Source organism: Pongo pygmaeus, chromosome 20 (genome assembly GCF_028885625.2).
Source record: "Pongo pygmaeus isolate AG05252 chromosome 20, NHGRI_mPonPyg2-v2.0_pri, whole genome shotgun sequence".
NCBI classification, from domain to species: domain Eukaryota; kingdom Metazoa; phylum Chordata; class Mammalia; order Primates; family Hominidae; genus Pongo; species Pongo pygmaeus.
Genome location: NC_072393.2, coordinates 11,479,301 through 11,499,662, shown reverse-complemented (window position 1 = coordinate 11,499,662; position 20,362 = coordinate 11,479,301). Strand labels below are relative to the sequence as shown.

General features: G+C 54.9%; 1 protein-coding gene across 5 annotated transcripts in view; it reads left to right on the top strand.

Moving 5' to 3' along the window:
- The window catches only part of DOCK6 (dedicator of cytokinesis 6), a 62,814-nt gene that overhangs the window by 15,082 nt on the left and 27,370 nt on the right, over positions 1 to 20,362 (top strand). For 2 of the 5 annotated variants that reach the window (XM_054463954.2, XM_054463960.2), the window contains exons 8-26: positions 1,905 to 1,971; positions 2,071 to 2,220; positions 3,922 to 4,002; positions 4,095 to 4,248; positions 4,419 to 4,546; positions 4,652 to 4,745; positions 5,590 to 5,752; positions 9,486 to 9,603; positions 9,675 to 9,745; positions 10,011 to 10,149; positions 10,233 to 10,334; positions 10,950 to 11,036; positions 11,252 to 11,483; positions 12,074 to 12,235; positions 14,107 to 14,270; positions 15,171 to 15,275; positions 18,096 to 18,188; positions 18,451 to 18,546; positions 19,974 to 20,114. In XM_054463954.2, the coding sequence (XP_054319929.2) occupies positions 1,905 to 1,971; positions 2,071 to 2,220; positions 3,922 to 4,002; positions 4,095 to 4,248; positions 4,419 to 4,546; positions 4,652 to 4,745; positions 5,590 to 5,752; positions 9,486 to 9,603; positions 9,675 to 9,745; positions 10,011 to 10,149; positions 10,233 to 10,334; positions 10,950 to 11,036; positions 11,252 to 11,483; positions 12,074 to 12,235; positions 14,107 to 14,270; positions 15,171 to 15,275; positions 18,096 to 18,188; positions 18,451 to 18,546; positions 19,974 to 20,114 (2,347 nt within the window). The remainder of the gene's footprint in view (positions 1 to 1,904; positions 1,972 to 2,070; positions 2,221 to 3,921; positions 4,003 to 4,094; positions 4,249 to 4,418; positions 4,547 to 4,651; positions 4,746 to 5,589; positions 5,753 to 9,485; positions 9,604 to 9,674; positions 9,746 to 10,010; positions 10,150 to 10,232; positions 10,335 to 10,949; positions 11,037 to 11,251; positions 11,484 to 12,073; positions 12,236 to 14,106; positions 14,271 to 15,170; positions 15,276 to 18,095; positions 18,189 to 18,450; positions 18,547 to 19,973; positions 20,115 to 20,362) is intronic. The other 3 variants (XM_054463955.2, XM_054463956.2, XM_054463957.2) reach the window with 3 other exon arrangements.

Here is a 20,362-nt window from a genome sequence, read left to right as displayed (position 1 = left end):
CCCTGTCACCTATGTGGCCACCTATGTATGGGCTTTCATAGGGGGAAGTAAGACTTCCTTTTTCGTTATCCCAAGTCGCCAATCCTTAAGTGCCAATTGTATGCCAGGATCAGTTCTCAGCCTTTCATGTATATGAACCCATCTAATCTTCACCACAACCTCACGAAGTGGGCACAGGTGGGGAAACTGAGGCACGGAGTGGTAACATCATGATGCCAAGACCATACAACTTGTAAGGCTGGAGTCTGGCACTTGCCTGCTCTGCTGCTGGGATCCAGGGTTTGGCCGGGAGGCTTTGGGGCGGGTGCTAGTGACCCTGGGCCTGGCTCTCAGCCGCCCAGGGCCCCTCCACACCAGCCCCCGGGGAGCAGCAGAAGTGCGTGGGAACAGAGTTGAACAGGATGTGGACTTGGACCTGAGCCTGGCCCTGCCTCTCCCCACTCCGAGTTCCTGCCTGGATCGGGGCAGGAAAGGGAGGCTCCATTCTGGCCTGAGGCCCAGGTGGGCCTCCTGCCCTAAACACAAGGATTGGGAACTGGCTCTGTGGGCTCATCCAGTCATTCAACAAACACTTATTGGCTGGGCACGGTGGCTCCCACCTGTAATCCTAATACTTTGGGAAGCCAAGGCGGGCGGATCACCTGAGCTCAGTAATTTGAGACCAGCCTGGCCAACATGGCAAAACACCATCTCTACTGAAAAAAAAAAAAAAATTAGCCAGATGTGGTGGCAGGCACCTGTAATCCCCACTACTTGGGAGGCTGAGGCGGGAGAATCACTTGACCCGGAGGGCAGAGGTTGCAGTGAGCCGAGATTGTGCCATTGCGCTCCAGCCTCAAAAAAAGCAAACTAAAAAAAAACGTTTATGAAGTCCCTACTATATACAGGACACATAACCATGTGATGACCACACAGAGCCTGGATAAGTGATGCTGAAAGTGCCTAGAGTCCTGGAGGAGGCCCCTGGCCCAGCTTGAGGGGTGGGAGCGGGTATCTGGGACAGCTTCCCTTGCAGGGGGACGTGTATATGGAAACCCAGTGAGGAAGAGGAGCTGGCTGAATAGAGAGGATGGAAGGGATGTAACAGGGAGTGCTCAGTGTTTCAGTTTGTTGGTGCGTGGTAAGCGGAGGCCAGCAAGGTAGAGTAAGACAGAGAAGGACGTATGGTGGCCGTTCAGGTGAGCGAGATGGGAGCTCCGTGCAGAGTGACAGTGGCGGCAGATGACACCCCAGAAAGGAGGGATGGGGAAGCCCGGAAGTTGAGAATTTCAAGATGTGGGGATTGTTGAGCCCAAAACTGCCCCCATGCCAACTGAACAAGGGCCGTGGTTGCAGGGAGGAGGAGCTCTGTGTGAGTTACTTACTGAGGGTGTAGGGAGGGGGAAAAAAAACTTCAGTGTTGGCTGGGCACGGTGGCTCACACCTATAATCCCACCACTTTGGGAGGCCAAGGCGGGCAGATCATGAGGTCAGGAGATCGAGACCAGTCTGGCCAACATGGTGAAACCCTGTCTCTACTAAAAACACAAAAAATTAGCTGGGCGTGGTGGCACGTGCCTGTAGTCCCAGCTACTCAGGAGGCTGAGACAGGAGAATTGCTTAAAGCTGGGAGGCGGAGGTTGCAGTGAGCCAAGATTGCACCACTCCACTCCAGCCTGGGCAACAGAGTGAGACTCTGTCTCAGAAAAAAAAAAAAAAAAAAAAAAAAAAAACAACCAACTTCAGTGCCTCAGTTTCCCCTTTTGCAAAATGATGAGATGTACCTTTTCTGCAAGCCCTTAAGTGGCAGTTCCATGTGGCCCAGTGGGAGTCAGATGCCCCCCACCTTGGGCCTCAAGAGGGAGTGGGGTGTGTGGACGGCGGGAAGGGTTAAGGAGAGCCCCCTCCCTCCCGTTTACTTGTAGGTTCGAGATTGAAATTGAGCCCATCTTTGGGATCTTGGCTCTGTATGATGTGCGGGAGAAAAAGAAGGTAGGAGCCCCTTTTTTCTCTTTCCTCCCCTTCCTCCTCCTTGTTGGGGGGCTGTGGGCTTCCCAGAGGTGGTGGCCCAGCTGCCTCTGGTGTCCCCAGATCTCGGAGAACTTCTACTTTGACCTGAACTCGGACTCCATGAAGGGGCTGCTTCGGGCTCATGGCACCCACCCTGCCATCTCCACCCTGGCCCGCTCTGCCATCTTCTCTGTGACCTACCCCTCACCTGACATCTTCCTGGTCATCAAGGTGCCTGCTGGGGCTGGGCAAGGGGGTGGTAATGGCGAATATCGCTGATTTCGTCCCTGCCTTCACAGAATGAGACAGATACATCACCAAGAAGGGTAATCAGGGCTGTTGTGGGGGAAACACAGGCAGGGAGGAGGCCCCTGACCCAACTCAGTTGGGGAGAAATCACCGAGGGCTTCCAGGGAGAGGCGACAGTTGAGCTGAGAACCATACGTGGGCAGCCTGGGAGAAAAGCCATCCCTGGGCACATGTGACAGGCTGGGGTCCTTGGAGGTGGGTGAGATGCTGTTGGGAAGTTTGTGGACAGATGAAAGACCTAGTTGGCACCCTCATTTGAGATTTTCTGTTTCTGGGAGGGAGGTCAAGTTTCTTTTCTCAAAACCTTCAATTAGGTTGCAATGATGAAATGAATCCAGTGTCCACAGGCAGATGCTGCTATGGTCACGCTTCACAGGGATCCCTCCTTCAGTCCTCACCACAGGGCCCAAGGTGGAGGGGTGCCATGGCTCCCATTTTCCAGATGGGGAAACTGAGGCACAGAGTGGATAGGGTCCCACTGTCCAGGGTCCCACAGCCCCTGAGTGGTCAGGATTGGAGTCTAGGCCTCATGGCTCAGAGCCATGCCCAGAGTGGCCTCTGTTTACACTAACAAAGAAAAATGTAGGGAAGGCCAGGCACGGTGACTCACAACTGTAATCCTAGCACTTTGGGAGGCTGAGGCGGGAGGATTGCTTTAGCCCAGGAGTTCGAGACCAACCTGGCCAATATGGTGAAACCCATTCTCTACTAAAAACACAAAAATTGGCTGGGCGCAGTGGCTCACGCCTGTAATCCCAGTGCTTTGGGAGGCTGAGGCAGGCAGATCACCTGAAGTTGGGAGTTCTAGACCAGCCTGACCAATGGTGAAACCTCGTCTCTACTAAAAATACAAAAATTAGCCAGACGTAGTAGTAGGCTCCTGTAATCCCAGCTACTCGGGAGGCTGAGGCAGGAGAACTGCTTGAACCCGGGAGGCAGAGGTTGCAGTGAGCCGAGATGGCACCATTGCACTCCAGTCTGGGTGACAGAGCGACTCCGTCTCACAAAAAAAAAAAAAAAAAAAAAGCCAGGTGTGGTGGGTCATGCCTGTAATCCCAGCTGCTCAGGAGGCTGAGGCAGGAGAATCGCTTAAACTCAGGAGGCAGAGGTTGCAGTGAGCTGAGATCCCACCGCACTTCAGCCTGGGCAACAGGGGAGACTCTGTCTTAAAAAAAAAAAAAAAAAAAAATTCACAGCAAGCCGGGGACGTGATGGCTCATGCCTGTTATCCCAGCACTTTGGGAGGCAGAGGCAGGGGCATCACTTGAGCCCAACAGTTTGAGACCAGCCTGGGCAACATAGCGAGACCCCTGTCTCTACATAATAAATACATACATACATAAATGTAAATAAATAAGTAAATGTAGGGAAAATATCACCAGCTAAAGGCAGGCTTGGGGTTTGGGGGTAGATCGGAAGAATGGGAGGGAGTAGCCACCAGGCAGGCCAAGCACTAACCCTTGAGCCCAAGGACAGTGGGAGCCATGGGAGGTGCTGGAGCAAAGGCCTTCATATGATAGGAGTGTCTCAGGGCCCATGAGGGGTCCAGGAGGCTGGGGAGCCAGCACGGGGAAACAGAGCGTTCGGGCAGCACCTCACTGGATTCATTCATCTGCCCCGCAGTTGGAGAAGGTGCTTCAGCAAGGAGACATCAGTGAGTGCTGTGAGCCTTACATGGTGATGAAAGAAGTGGACACAGCCAAGGTAAGTGTGTGGAGGCTGGACTAGGGGCAGGGCAGATCCCTGACTCAGCAGCTCAGGATGCTGAGCTGGCAGGGGACGGTGTCTCCCCACAGAACAAAGAGAAGCTAGAGAAGCTGCGCCTGGCGGCCGAGCAGTTCTGCACCCGCCTGGGCCGCTACCGCATGCCCTTCGCCTGGACGGCCGTACACTTGGCCAACATCGTGAGCAGCGCTGGGCAGCTGGACCGGGACTCTGACTCGGAGGGCGGTAAGGAGGCGGGGCTAACAGGCTTGGGGCGGGGCTAAAGGGTGGAGCTGACAGGCCTGGGGCGGGGCTACGGGGCGAGGGGGTACGCCCTCTGCTGGCCGAACTGTGCCGCCCCGAGTCTCCCTGTTTCATCTTGGTCCCCCTTTTGTCAATGTCATTCCCCTCTCTAGAGCGCCGGCCAGCCTGGACAGACCGCCGCCGCCGGGGGCCCCAGGACCGGGCGAGTAGTGGGGACGACGCCTGCAGCTTCTCTGGCTTCCGTCCAGCCACGCTAACTGTCACAAACTTCTTTAAGCAGGTGTCCTACCCCGGGGCCAGGGACTCCCCCACTCCCCGCTGGCTGCATTATCCCTGGGGACCCCTAGCCCCCTGGCCCAGGCTGACGGGAGCGGGTCCCATGTAGGAGGCTGAGCGACTCAGTGACGAGGACCTCTTCAAGTTCCTGGCTGACATGAGGCGCCCGTCGTCCCTGCTGCGGCGACTACGTCCTGTGACTGGTGCGTGGCACACCCCATACACAAGAAGTATCACTCACTCAGTCACTCAACAAACCTACACTGAGAACACCTACTGTGCCAGGGGCATCAGAGACCCAACGATGACCATGATAGACAAATCCCTGACCTCAGGGGCTGGCTACAGCTTCTAATAGGGACCATAGACAAGAAGCAGAATAAATAAGATGGATACAGCGTCAATAGGTGGTTAATGGCAGGGGGGCAGGCAGGGGTCCTGGAGGCAGAGTTGATCAAATGTAGGGGTAAGGCTGGGGTGCAGCGGCTCAAGTCTGTAACCCCAACACTTTGGGAGGCTGAAGCAGGAGGAGGATGGTTTGAGCCCAGGAGCTCAAGACCAGCCTGGGGGCCAGGTGCGGTGGCTCATACCTGTAATCCCAGCACTTTGGGAGGCCGAGGCAGGCAGATCACTTGAGGTCAGGAGTTTGAGACCAGCCTGGCCAACATGGTGAAACTCCGTCTCTACTAAAAATACAAAAATTTACCAGGTGTGGTGGCACACACCTGTAATCCCAGCTACCTGGGAGGCCGAGGCAGGAATCACTTGAACCGGGGAGGCAGAGGTTGCAGTGAGCCGAGATCGCCCCACTGCACTCCAGCCTGAGCGACAGAGCGTGAGTCCACTTAAAAAAAAGAAAAACACAAAAAAACTGTAGGGTGAGAGACAGCAGAGTTGAGGGCAATTTCTGGCCTTGGCGCCTGACGGACACAGCCCCCAGTCCCCAGAGAATATCGTGGGAGAGTCTGCCCTGATTCCACAGCCCAGAAAGGGTGGGCTGGGCCAGGAGGCTCCCAGGCAGGTGCAAACTGGTTCTTCCCTTCCCAGCCCAGCTCAAGATCGACATTTCTCCGGCTCCTGAAAATCCCCACTTCTGCCTCTCCCCTGAGCTGCTTCATATCAAGCCCTACCCGGACCCCAGGGGCCGGCCCACCAAGGAGATCCTGGAGTTCCCTGCCCGCGAAGTCTATGCCCCCCATACCAGCTACAGGTACGGCCTCAGGGGCCCAGCTGGGCACTCGAATGGGAGGTATTCATACATCATGCTGGGTGGGGTCTCCCTAAGCCGAAGACACACACAGACACCCTGAGTGAGATGCCACGACTCTGCTTTAATGAGGGGTGTGTAGGCATGAAAGGGTACACGTCCTTCCTCCACCCCTCCCCAATGGGGCTACATCCTCTGCCTTTGTCCCCGTCTGTGTCTGTCTCTGCTCTGTGCTCACAAGTGGGGCCCGGCGCCCTGGCTGATCCCATTGAACAGGCAGCTCCTCCCTGCACAGGGGCCTCACAGGGCGTGGAAGTGTTCCTTGCAGCATGATTGGTCCTCAGTTCCATCCAGGCAGATTCAGGCTGGGAGCGCCGCTGTGTGGAGTCTGGGGAGGGAGATGTGGCTCAGCCCAGGTGAGGGGGCCCCTTTCCAGCTACCCTGTGCACCCCGCATCCAACTGCCCTGCCTGCCAAACCCCTGCCAGGCTCACCTCTCCTGGATCTGTCGCAGCCGATGCTGCTGTGCCACCATCTCCCGCCTCTGCCGCTGCACGTGGCCTGTGAGGGCCCATAGTATGTGGCTCTGCTTGTCAGCGTGAGCCTGTGGGGGTCAGAATGGAAACCTCAGCCAATGGCCACCTCACCTCCCATCCTCTGACCCCCTGCCCCAGCCCCCCTGTTGTATCTGTGTGACCCAGCAAGTCAGCAATGCTCTTTGGCCTCAGTTTCCCCATCTGTAAAATGGGGATAAAATAGGACTCACTTCATGGGGAGGTGATGAACGTCGTATGGATTTTTTTTTTTTGAGATGAAGTCTCGCTCTGTCACCCAGGCTGGAGTGCAATGACACGATCTCAGCTCACTGCAACCTCTGCCTCCCAGGTTCAAGCGATTCTCCTACCTAAGCCTCCTGAGTAGCTGGGACTACAGGCACGTGCCACCACACCCAGCTAATTTTTTGTATTTTTAGTAGAGACGGGGTTTCACCATGTTGGCCAGGCTGGTCTCGAACTCCTGACCTTAAGTGTTCCACCCACCTTAGCTACCCAAAGTGCTGGGATTACAGGCGTGAGCTACCATGCCCAGCCATCGTATGGATTATTAAAGGGCATAGAACAGTGCTGGGTACTTATTGGGTGCTCACGAAATGTTACCAGTTTCTCTAGTAGTAAGAATTTATTGGCCAGGTGTGGTGGCTCACACCTGTAATCCCAGCACTTTGGGAAACCAAGGCAGGCAGATCCCTTGAGGTCAGGAGTTCGAGACCAGCCTGGCCAACACGGTGAAATCCCATCTCTACTAAAAAATACAAAAATTAGCTGGTGCACCTGTAATTCCAGCTACTCAGGAGGCTGAGGCAGGAGAATCACTTGAACCCAGGAGGTGGAGGTTGCAGTGAGCCAAGATCATGTCACTGCACTCCAGCCTGGGTGACAGTGAGACTCTGTCTCAAAAAAAAAAAAAAAAAGAATTTATTGAGCACCAACTGTGTGCCCGCCCCATGCTGAATGTTTTAACTGCATTGAGTACCTGGCCCTACCATGAGATATCAGGTGTTGCCCTTATTTGCAAATGGGGAAAGTGAGGCACACAAAAGGACTTAAGTTTTGTCTGGGGACATGCAGGGTAGAAGCCACAGAGCTGGGAGGCTGATCTGGGAGGTCTTTGGGACTCAAGGTGCAGAAGCCAGTTCTGGCCGGAAATCAGGGTCTCAGCCCACTAGGGTTGGGGGAGCTCCTTACCTTTAAGACCTCAAATTCTTGGTAGGCAGGGCCCAGCCAGGTGCTCCTTAGCTGGACTTCTAGCCGCCGCACGCTGTCCTGTAGCACCTTCTGTGCCTGGGCCACCTCCCCCAGCACCTCAGCTGTGGCCTCTGCCTGCAGCTGCAGAATATCCTCCTCCATCTGCTTAATAAACAGTGAGTCACTAGTAGGATGACCAACTCATCTTTGTGTACCTAAGGACTTGCCTGAGTTTATCGCTGAAAATCTTGTATCCCAGGAATCCCTTCAGTCCTGGGCAAACCAGGATGGTTGGTTACCCTAGACACGAACTTCTCTTCGGACTCCTGGCCACCCCAGAGTGTCGCAGCTACGGTGCCCACCTGAGTCTCCAACAGGCTTGCCCGAAGTTCCTGGGCTGCATGCCGGCCCCGGCTGACCTCCTGCCCCAGGAGTTCTATTGTGCGGCCATAGAGACCCAGGCTGTTCCTGGCCTTTGTCAGCCGTCCCTCCGTGGTCCTGTACACACCATTGAGGGCCTGGCCCAGCTGCAGGGTCCCGTGGAAGAGCAGGGTCAGCTCCTCATGCTGTGCCAGTTCTGGGCCGCCCACGGGGGCCGCTGAGGCAGGCCGGGTCACCATTGCCAGGGCCCACAGCAGGCACAGAGCAGGCACTGGCATGACTGAGGGTTTAAGTGTGTAGTCACAGCACTGTCACTGAAGCCTTTTATGCCTCACACCCCCACTGATCCCCAGTCAATCGTTAACTGGCCAGCCCGGTGCCCCGCATTGCACAAGGGCCTGGCGGTGGTGCGATAGTTGCATCAGGCGAATGTCCGACTGGGCCATGCCGGGATCACGCTTCCTGGGGCTCAGGGCCAGGTGTGGGTGGGGGGCATTGGGAGAGGACGGGCCCCAGACCCTGCTGGGAGTTCCTGAGACTCACCATGCTGAGCCTGTTTCTCCATCTATGAATAGGCATCGCAATGATGATGGTAATAATAGTAAAGATTTTATAAGCATTGGTGGTTTGCCCCGAGCTGTTTGACCTGCCGTTACAATATCTGCTCTTGTTCCCCTCCCACACACTTGCCACGTGGGGGCTTTTATTGGCCTGGTTAGTATCCAAGGGGGCAGGTGCAGGTGGCAGAGACTCTCCCAAGGTCACACAGCCTGATCTCCAAGACCTGCATATGCCAGATCACCACTGACTGCCATTTTACTCCCTGGGTGATTGTGCAAGTACCTCAGTTTCCCTGCTTGTAAAATGGCAGTGATGTTAGTCCTGCCTCATGAGCTACTTGTGAGAAGTAAATGAGTTATTTCATGTTGAGTGCTTAGAACAGAGCTTGGCACACAGTAGGCACAATTATTTCATTGTCGTAGTAATAGTGTTTGGTGTAATTATTGTCATTGTTGTTATTTGTCATCATCAGTATCATTACAAAGGCTCAGCTGGAAGGCCTGAAGTGCCTATTATACACATAGGGAAATTGAGGCCCAGAGAGGGGTCAAGGCTTGCACAGAGTTGCCCCTGGGGGAAGGAGGCATGACTCGGACTCTGGCCTCAGTTTCCCCACCTGAGAAATAGGCCACATAACTCTAGTGACCTCCTGGGGGAAGGGCAGTCAGGCCCTTGGGTGGGGCTTAGGCTTGGCCACTGGCCACCTGAGGCACCTTGGAACTCTGGCCCTGAGTGCCTCGCTATTCTCTGCCTTCTGTGTGTCATTGTACCCCATGAGTGCCTCCAATGTCCTTCTGTATTCCCACCCTCTACCACACTGTTCCCAATCTGTGCTTTGAGGGTGCTTGCTTGTCCCCCACCCTCTGCCCTCTGTCGTATCTCCTGACTGATACCTGTATTTTCTCTCACCTGGCCCTCACCGCCCCAGCCTCATGACCTACTCTTCTTGGACTGTCTGTGCTCCCAGCCAGCCTTGTCCCATCACCCCAGCCTCGTATGTGCACCTTCAGGGCCCCTGTCCCTCTGACACCCCCATCCTGCCCCCCACAGGAACCTGCTGTACGTGTACCCGCACAGCCTCAACTTCAGCAGCCGCCAGGGCTCCGTGCGCAACCTTGCCGTGCGAGTGCAGTACATGACAGGCGAGGACCCCAGCCAGGCTCTGCCGGTCAGTGGCTGCGCCCCAGGGAAGGGGGGTAGGGCATCCCCCATGGGTACCTCATGAATCCACTCTCCCAGGTCATCTTTGGCAAGTCCAGCTGCAGTGAATTTACCCGCGAGGCCTTCACACCGGTGGTCTACCATAACAAGTATGTAGGGGGACACGTGAGGAACTTGGGGGCACTCATGGGGATAGGAGGATGTCCCTTATATATACACATAAGGCAGCATCGATGGGAAGATGGGGGACAGGAAGAAGAGAGGTAGAGGCTCCCAGAGTGCTAATGAGGGAAGCTGAGGCAGACAGCAGAGACAGTGGGGCCTAGCAGCAATGAGGGCATGGCATGGCAGAGGTGATGGGGCAGACAGTGGGGACCCCAGCCCCCAGCAGATCCTGCAGCCCGATTCTGCCAGGTCGCCCGAGTTCTACGAGGAGTTCAAGCTGCATCTTCCAGCCTGCGTTACAGAGAACCATCATCTGCTGTTCACCTTCTACCATGTCAGCTGCCAGCCCCGGCCGGGCACTGCCCTGGAGACACCCGTGGGCTTTACTGTGAGCCGTCCCCTCCCTCCCTCCCCCTGAGCCCTCCTCGTCCCCCAGCCTGGCCGCAGACCTGACCTCCAGCCTCTCCCCAGTGGATCCCACTGCTGCAGCACGGGCGCCTGAGGACCGGACCCTTCTGTCTCCCAGTGTCTGTGGACCAGCCACCGCCCAGCTATTCCGTGCTCACACCCGATGTATGTGCCCTGGGGCTCCTGCCTGCCAATGCACTGTCCCCAGAAGCACTCCCTAGTCACCTGCCTTCCTTCCTGTCAATCCTGGGAGGCTTGTTATCCTCTACTGGTGCCTCCAGGGCCCCTGTGTAGCTCATTATCCCCCTATTAATGCCTCTCCGTGTCCTACATGTCCTCCCCAAAGATTCCCATTGCCTCTCTGCTCCGTTCCCACTTCAGCCACCCTGCCTGCCTTCCTGATCACTGTCCCCTGCCCTCGTAGTACCTTATCATTCCCTATGAATGCACCATCGTTAATGACCCTAGGCCTCAAATCCTCCTATCCTGTTTCCTGACCTACTCAATGAATATTCATTAGCCCTGTGTCTCCTGACCTACTCAATGAATATTCATTAGCCCTGTGTCTCCATTCTCTGTCCCCCTCCTTGGCATGTGGATTTCCAGCCTACCCAGTGGACCCTCTCAGTCTACTGGGACCAGGGCTGGGGGCGGGGTGCTTGGCTGCACCCCCAGACCGGGCTACACTCCTGCTGCAGTGTCGCAATGGCTGGGGCCGCTGGGTGACCTGATCAGTCGGGGAGGGCTGACCAGTGCCCACCTGGTACTTCCCTCCCACAGGTGGCGCTGCCGGGCATGCGCTGGGTGGACGGTCACAAGGGCGTGTTCAGTGTGGAGCTCACGGCCGTGTCCTCTGTGCACCCCCAGGTACGGGGTGGGACGGGAACCAAGAGTCCCGCCCTGCTCCCCTCTTGTCTGCCCCAGGATTGAGTAACAGTTGCCGATGGCTGGGGAGGTCTGGCCTCGGGCCTTGGACGTGACTTTGGTCAGCTGGACCCAGCTTTAAGGGAAGCTGCTGATTCATGCAGGGGTGGTCTTCATCCCCTGAGGCCCCACCCTGCTCACTCCACATCCCTACCCAGGACCCCCACCTGGACAAGTTCTTCACCCTGGTGCACGTCCTGGAGGAGGGCGCCTTCCCATTCCGGCTCAAGGACACTGTGCTGAGCGAGGGCAACGTGGAGCAGGAGCTGCGGGCCAGTCTTGCAGCACTGCGCCTGGCCAGCCCCGAACCCCTCGTGGCCTTCTCCCACCACGTGCTGGACAAGCTGGTGCGTCTGGTCGTCAGGCCCCCGATCATCAGTGGCCAGATTGGTGAGCGAATGTGGCCTCAGACCTCAGTTTCCCCATCCACGTGGCTCTGAGTTCCTGAGGTCCTGAGGGACCTTCTATAAGCTCATTTACCTCTCTGGCCATTTTTCTCATCTGAAAAATGACCTCCAGTCCCCTGCACCCAGAGAAGGTCTTCTGTGACCCTTTGGCCCAGGTGTGGCGGCTCACGCCTGTCATCCCAGCACTTTGGGAGGCCGAGGCGGGCGGATCACCTGAGGTCAAGAGTTCGAGACCAGCCTGACCAACATGGAGAAACCCCTTCTCTACTAAAAATACAAAATTAGCTGGGTGTGGTGGCGCATGCCTGTAATCCCAGCTACTCGGGAGGCTGAGGCAAGAGAATTGCTTGAACCTGGGAGGCAGAGGTGACAGTGAGTGGAGATCATGCCACTGGACTCCAGCCCGGGCAACAGAGCAAGACTCCATCTCAAAAAAAAAAAAAAAAAAAAAAAAATCTGTGACCCTTTAATGAGCACATGATCCCTCAAATCCTGATGTCTTTATATTTGGAAAGTGGGCGGGGAGGTGAGAGGCCTTGGGCCCTGGAACTTGACCTCTGCTCTGCCCCGCAGTGAACCTGGGCCGTGGAGCCTTTGAAGCAATGGCCCATGTAGTCAGCCTTGTTCACCGGAGCCTGGAGGCAGCCCAGGATGCCCGCGGTCACTGCCCACAGCTGGCTGCCTACGTCCACTACGCCTTTCGCCTGCCTGGCACTGAGCCCAGCCTCCCGGATGGTGAGTTTGTAGAAATCCCTGGGAGACGAGAAATATCTAGGAGAAGAGGCTGGGTGCGGTGGCTCATGCCTGTAATCCCAGGACTTTGGGAGGCTGAGCTGGATGGATCATTTGAGGTCAGGAGTTCAAGATCAACTTGGCCAACGTGATGAAACGCTGTCTCTACTAAAAATACAAAAATTAGCTGGGGCCAGGCACGGTGGCTCATGCCTATAATCCCAGCACTTTAGTGGAGATTGCAGTGAGCCGAGATCACGCCACTGCACTCCAGCCTAGGTGACAGAGCGAGACCCTGTTTCAAAAAAGAAAGAAAGATCTGGGAGAAGAGCATCCAGGTAGTGAGAACAGCATGTGCAAAGGCCCTGAGGCCTCACAGGCCTTGGCTGGTTTGAGCAACTTGCAAGGGAGATAATGTCTTGCCCACTTTTGCCCCATCCCTGGGGTGTGGCCTCTGTTTGCTTGGCTGGAAAATGATTCAGATAGTCAGCAAGCCTCTTCAGTAGCTTGGAGTGGGGACTGAAGCTGAGCTGTCTGGATGTGAATCCTGGCCCTGCCACCTACAATCTCTATGACCTTGGGCAAGTGATGTCACTTCTCTGAGCCTGTTTTTCCTTTTGTAAAACAGGGATAATAATAGTACCCACCTCATGGGGGCACTGGTAATAGTACATGACATAGTAATCCACACAAAATGGTTAGCACATAGTGAACCCTCAATAGAGTTGGATTTTTTTTTTTTTTAATTTGCCAAATAAACACCAACCCCTACGTGTCAGGCATTATTCTCAGGGTTTTTTTTCTTTTTTCTCTTTTCTTTTTTTTAAGAGTCAGGGTCGGCCAGGCATGGTGGCTCATGGCTGTAATCCCAGAACTTTGGGAGGCTGAGGCAAGTGGATCACCTGAGGTCAGGAGTTTGAGACCAGCCTGTCTCAAAAAATAAAATAGGCCAGGCACAGTGGCTCACACCTGTAATCCCAGCAGTTTGGGAGGCTGAGGCAGGCAGATGACAAGGTCAACAGATCGAGACCATCCTGGCCAACATGGTGAAACCCCATTTCTACAAAAATTAGCTGGGCATGGTGGCGCACACCTGTAGTCCCAGCTACTTGGGAGGCTGAGGCAAGAGAATCACATGAACCGAGGAGATAGAGGTTGCAGTGAGCCAAGATCTCCCCACTGCGCTCCAGCCTGGCGACAGAGCAAGACTCCGTCTCATTAAATAAAAAAAAAAAAAAAATTAGCTGGGCATGGTGTTGCGTGCTTGTAATCCTAGCTACTCAGGAGGCTGAGGCAGGAGAATTGCTTAAACCCGGGAGGCAGAGGCTGCAGTGAGCTGAGATTGCGCCATTGCATTCCAGCTTGGGCGAAAAGATTGAAACACTCTAAGAAAAAAAAAAAAAGTCAGGGTCTTACTCTGTTGGCCAGGCTAGAGTGCAGTGTTACAATCATAACTCACTACTGCCTTAAACTCCTAGGCTCAAGTAATCCTGCTGCCTCAGCCTCTCCAAGAAACTGGAACCACAGGCGCACACTGCCATGCCCGGCTAATTTTTTCACTAATTTTTTTGTAGGGACAGAGTCTCGCTATGTTGGCTGGGCTGGGCTTGAACTCTTTGGCTCAAGTGATCCTCCTGGCTTGCCCTCCCAAAGTGCTGGGATTTTAGGCATGAGCCACTATACCTGGCCTATTCTCAGTTTTTCAATGCCCCCCAAATCTCTGTGAGGCAGCAGCCATTATACCCATTTTATAGATGAGGAACTTGGAGGCTCAGAGAAGGAAAGTGATTTTGCAGAGATTAGCTGAGTAGGAAGGGACTGGGAGGCACCACATCAGGTGGGTGGGTGGTTGACCCTATTCACTCTATCCTCAGGGGCCCCTCCAGTGACAGTGCAGGCTGCCACACTGGCCCGTGGCTCTGGTCGCCCCGCAAGCCTCTACCTGGCGCGTTCCAAGAGCATCAGCAGCAGCAACCCTGACCTCGCTGTGGCCCCTGGCTCTGTGGATGACGAGGTTTCCCGCATCCTGGCCAGCAAGGTAGGGCAAAGGGGGCCCTGGAATCTCTAGCCTCAGTGGTTGTGGTTGCCACGTGGGTGGGTGAAGAATCTCTGTTGATGAAGCATGGGAAACAACAGAGATGACAACGTGAATGAAGGCTTAACTCTGGGCAGCAGAGTTGGGCTGGGCTGTCTCAGGCTGTGGGATGTGGATCAGACTTTGTATTGAGCTCTGTACTCCATGACTGACCCGAGGATGGGTGGCAGAGCTTGGTGTGGCTGAACAAAGAGCAGTATATACCTAGTGTAGCAGGTGCATGTACACATTCACCTCATGCATATACCTACACAGGTGCATATACACATTCACCCTATGCATATATGTACACGGGTGCATATACACATTCACTCCCCCACGCATATACCTACACATTCACCCTATGCATATATGTACATGGGCACGTATACATGTTCACCCCATGCATGTGTGGACACAGTGTGTATATATATTCACCCCATGCATATATGTACACAGGTGTGTATACACATTCACCCCATGCATATACAGACACGGGTGCGTATACACATTCACCCCATGCATATACTTACGCAGGTGTATATACACAGTCATCCTGTGCCTGTATGTACCTGGGTCTGTATACACATTCACCTGATGCATAAACGTTTATGGGTGTGTATACACATGCACCCCATGCACAGACTTACAGGGGTGTGTATGCATGCACCTGTGGACCCACATACACAAGTTATGTATAGGCATGCACCCAATGGACCTATATACATATGCACATTTTTCAGGATTGTGTGTAGGTGCACACGTGGGCACATGTATGGTCCAGAACCGTGTCCACGCTTGGTATTTCATGCTGCTTTCCCTGCCCTCCACTGGGGATGCTACCACTTCTCCATGTATCTCCAGGGCATCGATCGCTCACACTCCTGGGTGAATTCCGCTTATGCTCCAGGAGGCAGTAAGGCTGTGCTGCGGCGGGCGCCCCCTTATTGTGGGGCCGACCCCAGACAGGTGCCCTTCCTACCTGTCCCTGCACTCATGTGACACCACCTCAGCATGAGCTCCTCCCACCTTCCTGGCTGCATCTGACTAACCTAGGGGGGCTGCCTGAAGGAGGTGGCAGAGACCCCTCTCCTGCCTTTGTTTGGGGCTGTGAAGTCTGTGTTTAGGCATCACTGGGTCATCTTAACCGGCCTTTTGCTGCCACATAGGCCACAGTCTCAGAAGGAGACAGAAGGCACAGGGGTGGTATGCAAATAGCATGCAAATGAAGTGCAAATCCAGTCACCCATAACCTCACTGCCCTGCATGGCCTATTCACCTCCCTTTAATCTACCCCGATCATGGGACTCTCAAAGGGCTGGAACGGAACCTCTCGGCTCCCCTATCCCATTTTAGACAAAGAGCTCCCCTTACCCTGCCTCTTTCCAGGTACCTGGTGTAGGGGGGGGCTTTGCCTCCAAACAGACCGGGTTCAAGTCCTAGCTCTGCTATGAGCTCACTCTGTGCTCTGAGCAATTGGATGCATCTTCCTGAGCCTCAGTTCTTCATTTGTAAAATGAAGATAACACTCCAAATTTTCTGATGCAGTTTGGACTCAAAATATAGTGCTCCCCCAGCAGTTCTGAGCCTGTGCTTGAGTTAGGGCTGAGGGCACTGCAGCGGGATTTTGTTGGGATGATAGATTCTTGGTCCGGCCTTGACCCTGAGCTTCTAGCTAGTTGGGGAAATAGACATGGATCAAACAAATGCATAAGTATATGATCACACAGCGTGGAAAGGAAGCAAGTAGCATCCGAATACCAGCTTCCCTCTGGGTGGTCTTGGGGGCTTCTCCAGGGGGGTGACATCTTTTGCTGGGACCTGAAGGGTGAGATAGAGTCAGCTAGGGAAGGGTGGGTGGGTGTGGGTGTTCAGGAAGAGGGAAAGGCACGTACAAATACTGGAACCAAGGTCAGAGGACTGTATGCACAGAGAGAAGGCTACAGGGCTTGCTTCCTTACACACTTGGCCCTAGGGCCTATTCCAGCCCTGTGCCCATCACCAAGGTAACCTGTACTCTGTGACAGGCCCAGGGGACTCCTAGAAGAACAAGCAGGGGGCCTTTGGGCAGTCATTTCCTTGGATTGCTGGGAATGTGGAAATCTGGGTGACACTGAGGCTGGGCCTTTTCAATGGAAGGCCCTCACGGTGCACAGTGAGTTGCCAGGGCATGGCTGGGACTGGGGTAGCTGGAGAGCCCTCAAGTGTCAGAGTAGGTCCCAGGGTTGGGTCGGCTCTGTCATCAGACCTCCTGTTCCTGCGAGCAGCCTCACCTCCTAACCAGCGAAGGAGGAAGCGAGAGTGGAGCTTGAACTCCTCTGCCCATATCCATTTCACAGATGGGGATACTGAGGCCCAAGCCAGGCTTGGGCAGGGCCAGGCCTGGAACCTTGGGCTCTCTCTGCTATTCCTGGCACCTCACCAACATCTCACCTCCTCTGTCCTTATCTTCCTGCCTTGTCTTTCTCCTCCTTCCCCATCTTGTGTTTAACCTCCTCTGTCTACACTCACCCTCCTCCACCTCTGCGTCCTCCTCTCTGTCCTCTAGACTCACTGACTCGGTCACACTCTGCACCTCGTCCACACTCACCCTTACCTTCTCTGGCCACACACACATTCTTGCTGTCTACACTGATTTCATCTCCTCTGCCTTCACCCCACATGCCATGGACCCATTCCCAGCCTTCGTGTGTTCTCGGTCCCGCTCCATCCACACTCCTCCTGCCTGTTGTGGTTGCATTGCTTTGTCACTGCCGTACTGTGTTTTCATTGTTATTCTCACCTCCTCCATCACATTCTTTTTTTTTTGAGACGGAGTCTTGCTCTTATCACCCAGGCTGGAATGCAGTGGTGCAATCTCGGCTCACTGCAAGCTCTGCCTCCGAGGTTCAAGTGATTCTCCTGCCTCAGCCTCCCAAGTAGCTGGAATTACAGGTGCCTGCTACCACGCCCGGCTAATTTTTGTATTTTTAGTAGAGACGGGGTTTCACCATGTTGGCCAGGACGGTCTCGATCTCCTGACCTCATGATCCACCTGCCTTGGCCTCCAAAAGTGCTGGGATTACAGCTTACAGCATTCCTCCTTTTTTTTTTTTTTTTTTGAGACGGAGTCTTGCTCTGTCACCCAAGCTAGAGTGCAGTGGTACCATCACAGCTCACTGCAACCTCCAGGTTCCAGGGACAAGTGATCCTCCTGCTTTGGCCTCCTGAGGAGCTGGGACTACAGGCCCATGCCACCGGGCCCAGCCATATACATATATATATATATATATATATATATATATATATATATATATTTTTTTTTTTTTTTTTTTGGTCTTAGTAGAGTCAATGTCTGACTATGTTGCCCAGGCTGGTCTTAAACTCTTGGGTTCAAGCAGTCTTCCTATCCCAGCCTCCCAAAGTGCTGGGATAACAGGTATTGAGCCACCCCGCCCAGCCTCACGTTCTTCTCCCATACCCACACACCTTGATCTTGACTCACCCAGCTCTCTCCAGCTACTCTTTTATTTGTCCCTGCCTGCACTGCCCGGTCTACTCCCACAGCACGCTGGCCATGCCACCCACCCTCCCCTCCCCACCTACGCCGACCCATCTCTCTTTCCTGCCTGCCTCCATTGCCTGTCCATGGCCCTGGTCCATCCATGTGGAAGCATTTCTTTCTCTATATTCACACTAACCCACCTCTTTTCCCCCATCCCTGTCTGTGTGGACACGTCTTTCCTCCAACCACGTACCCCTTCAACTCATCCACACTAACCCTCTCCTCGCCATCACATCCCATCATAGGCCATCGACCGCAACTCTAGCCGAGCCTCCTCCTACCTCGAGGGTTCCTCCTCGGCCCCACCAGCCACCCAGCCGAGACCCACTGTGCAGAAGGTAGTGGGGGGAGGGGTGGATGACTCCATTTTTGTCCCGGCCCCCAGCAAAGGGGTGCAGTGCTCCTCCCCCATCCAGAGCCCAGGGGGTTCTGGCGAGCCCAGGGAAAGGGCACGTCCACTCCTCTTGCCCCTCTCCTCCTGCCTGGCTCCTGCTGCACTAACCCCGAGCCCTCCAGCTGCATCCTCTCCTGGCATGCCTCCAGAGGGGGTACGGGAAGGGGTGGCACCTCGCACTCTGTGACCCCTGCCTCTGTCCCCAGCTGCTTCATGAGGAGCTGGCTCTGCAGTGGGTGGTCAGCAGCAGTGCCGTACGCGAGGCCATCCTCCAGCACGCCTGGTTCTTCTTCCAGCTCATGGTGAGACCCCCTCCTCCCTGCCTGGTGACAAGAGACCCCCAGTGGAGCCCCTTCCTTTTTTAAAGAGAGAAGCCCCCTGGCCAGGCATAGTGGCTCATGCATGTAATCCCAGAACTTTGGGAGGCCGAGGTGGGCGGATCACGAGGTCAGGAGATCGAGACCATCCTGGCTAACACGGTGAAACCCCATCTCTACTAAAAATACAAAAAAATTAGCCAGGCATGGTGGCGGGCGACTGTAGTCCCAGATACTCTGGAGGCTGAGGCAGGAGAATGGCGTGAACCCAGGAGGAGGAGCTTGCAGTGAGCCGAGATCGCACCACTGCACTCCAGCCTGGGCGACAGAGCGAGACTCCGTCTCAAACAAAAAAAAAAAAAAGAGAGAGAGAAGCCCCCTGAAATTGCACCTGAGATATTTGAGAAATGGCCCCAAGAGACCCCCCCCCGCCACTACCTAGGGAGGTGAGAGGCACTTCAGGTGGTATCTCCCTGGAGAGACTGTACCTGAAACCCCCTTTAGAGAGAGCCTCCCTTCCCCATGAGACTCTTTAAGGAGAGAAACCATTAAGAGACCCTCACCTAGATAGGAGACCTCCATCCTGCAAGAGATATTCCTGGATAGAGAGAGAAAGCTGTGGCCAAGCACAGTGGCTCACACCTGTAATCCCAGCACTTTGGGAGGCCGAGGCGGGTAGATCACTTGAGGTCAGGAGTTTGAGACTAGCCTGGCCAACGTGGTGAAACCCCATCTCTAGTAAAAATACAAAAGTTAGCCGGGCATAGTAGCGCGTGCATGTAATCTCAGCTACATGGGAGACTGAGGCAGGAGAATCGTTTGAACCCAGTAGGCAGAGGTTGCAGTGAGTCAAGATTATGCCACTGCACACCAGCCTGGGTGACAGGGCAAGACTCTATCTCAAAAAAAAAAAAAAAAAAAAGGGAAAGCTTTCTGATCAAGGTAAGAGACATCCCTAAAACTCTTCAATAGGTTATTTGAAGCCCCTTCCCAGGGCCTGCTGGCTGCATCCCCTCTGGGCCTCCAATAAAGCTCCCTTCAAATCCAGTGCCTCAAGCCCCACCCTTTGTCCCGCTTCTGGACTTGCCCTGGGGAGACCCGCATGAGCCCCTCCCACACCCTCTCAGCCTTCCCACTCTCTACACTTGGCCTGGGATGCTCACAGGATCCGCCCACGGCTTTCTCAAGCCCCATCCATAGGTCACAAGCCCCACCCACATCCCTCAGGCCCCAGCTTCTACCTGCAGCTACAGGGCTCAAACCTACCTTCAGCCCACCTCCCTTGCCACTAAAGCCCCGCCCCTCCTGTCAAGCCTCCTCCACCCACAGCCCTTCAAGCCCCACCCACAGCCCTTCAAGCCCCACCTACAGCCCTTGAAATCCCACCCACAGCCCTCTCACCCCACCCCCAGGTGAAGAGTATGGCGCTGCACCTGCTTCTTGGCCAGCGACTAGACACACCCCGCAAGCTGCGCTTCCCTGGGCGCTTCCTGGACGACATCACTGCCTTGGTGGGCTCTGTGGGCCTGGAGGTCATCACCCGTGTCCACAAGGTGAGAGATGCAGGATCTCAATGGGGGAAGAAACCTGAGGGAGGACATAGAGCCAGCCAGGAGGGGGCGCCAATCCTGCCCAGTGCCTCCTGGCCATAAGACCAGGAATCCGCTTTGCTGGATGGATCCGTCCATTCATTGTCTGTTTCTTGAGTGCCTGTGGTGTGCACAGCCCTGTGCTGGGTGTAGCAACATAACAATAAACAAAACAGACCCAAATCCTTACCCTCGTGTAGCTTTTAAGGGGA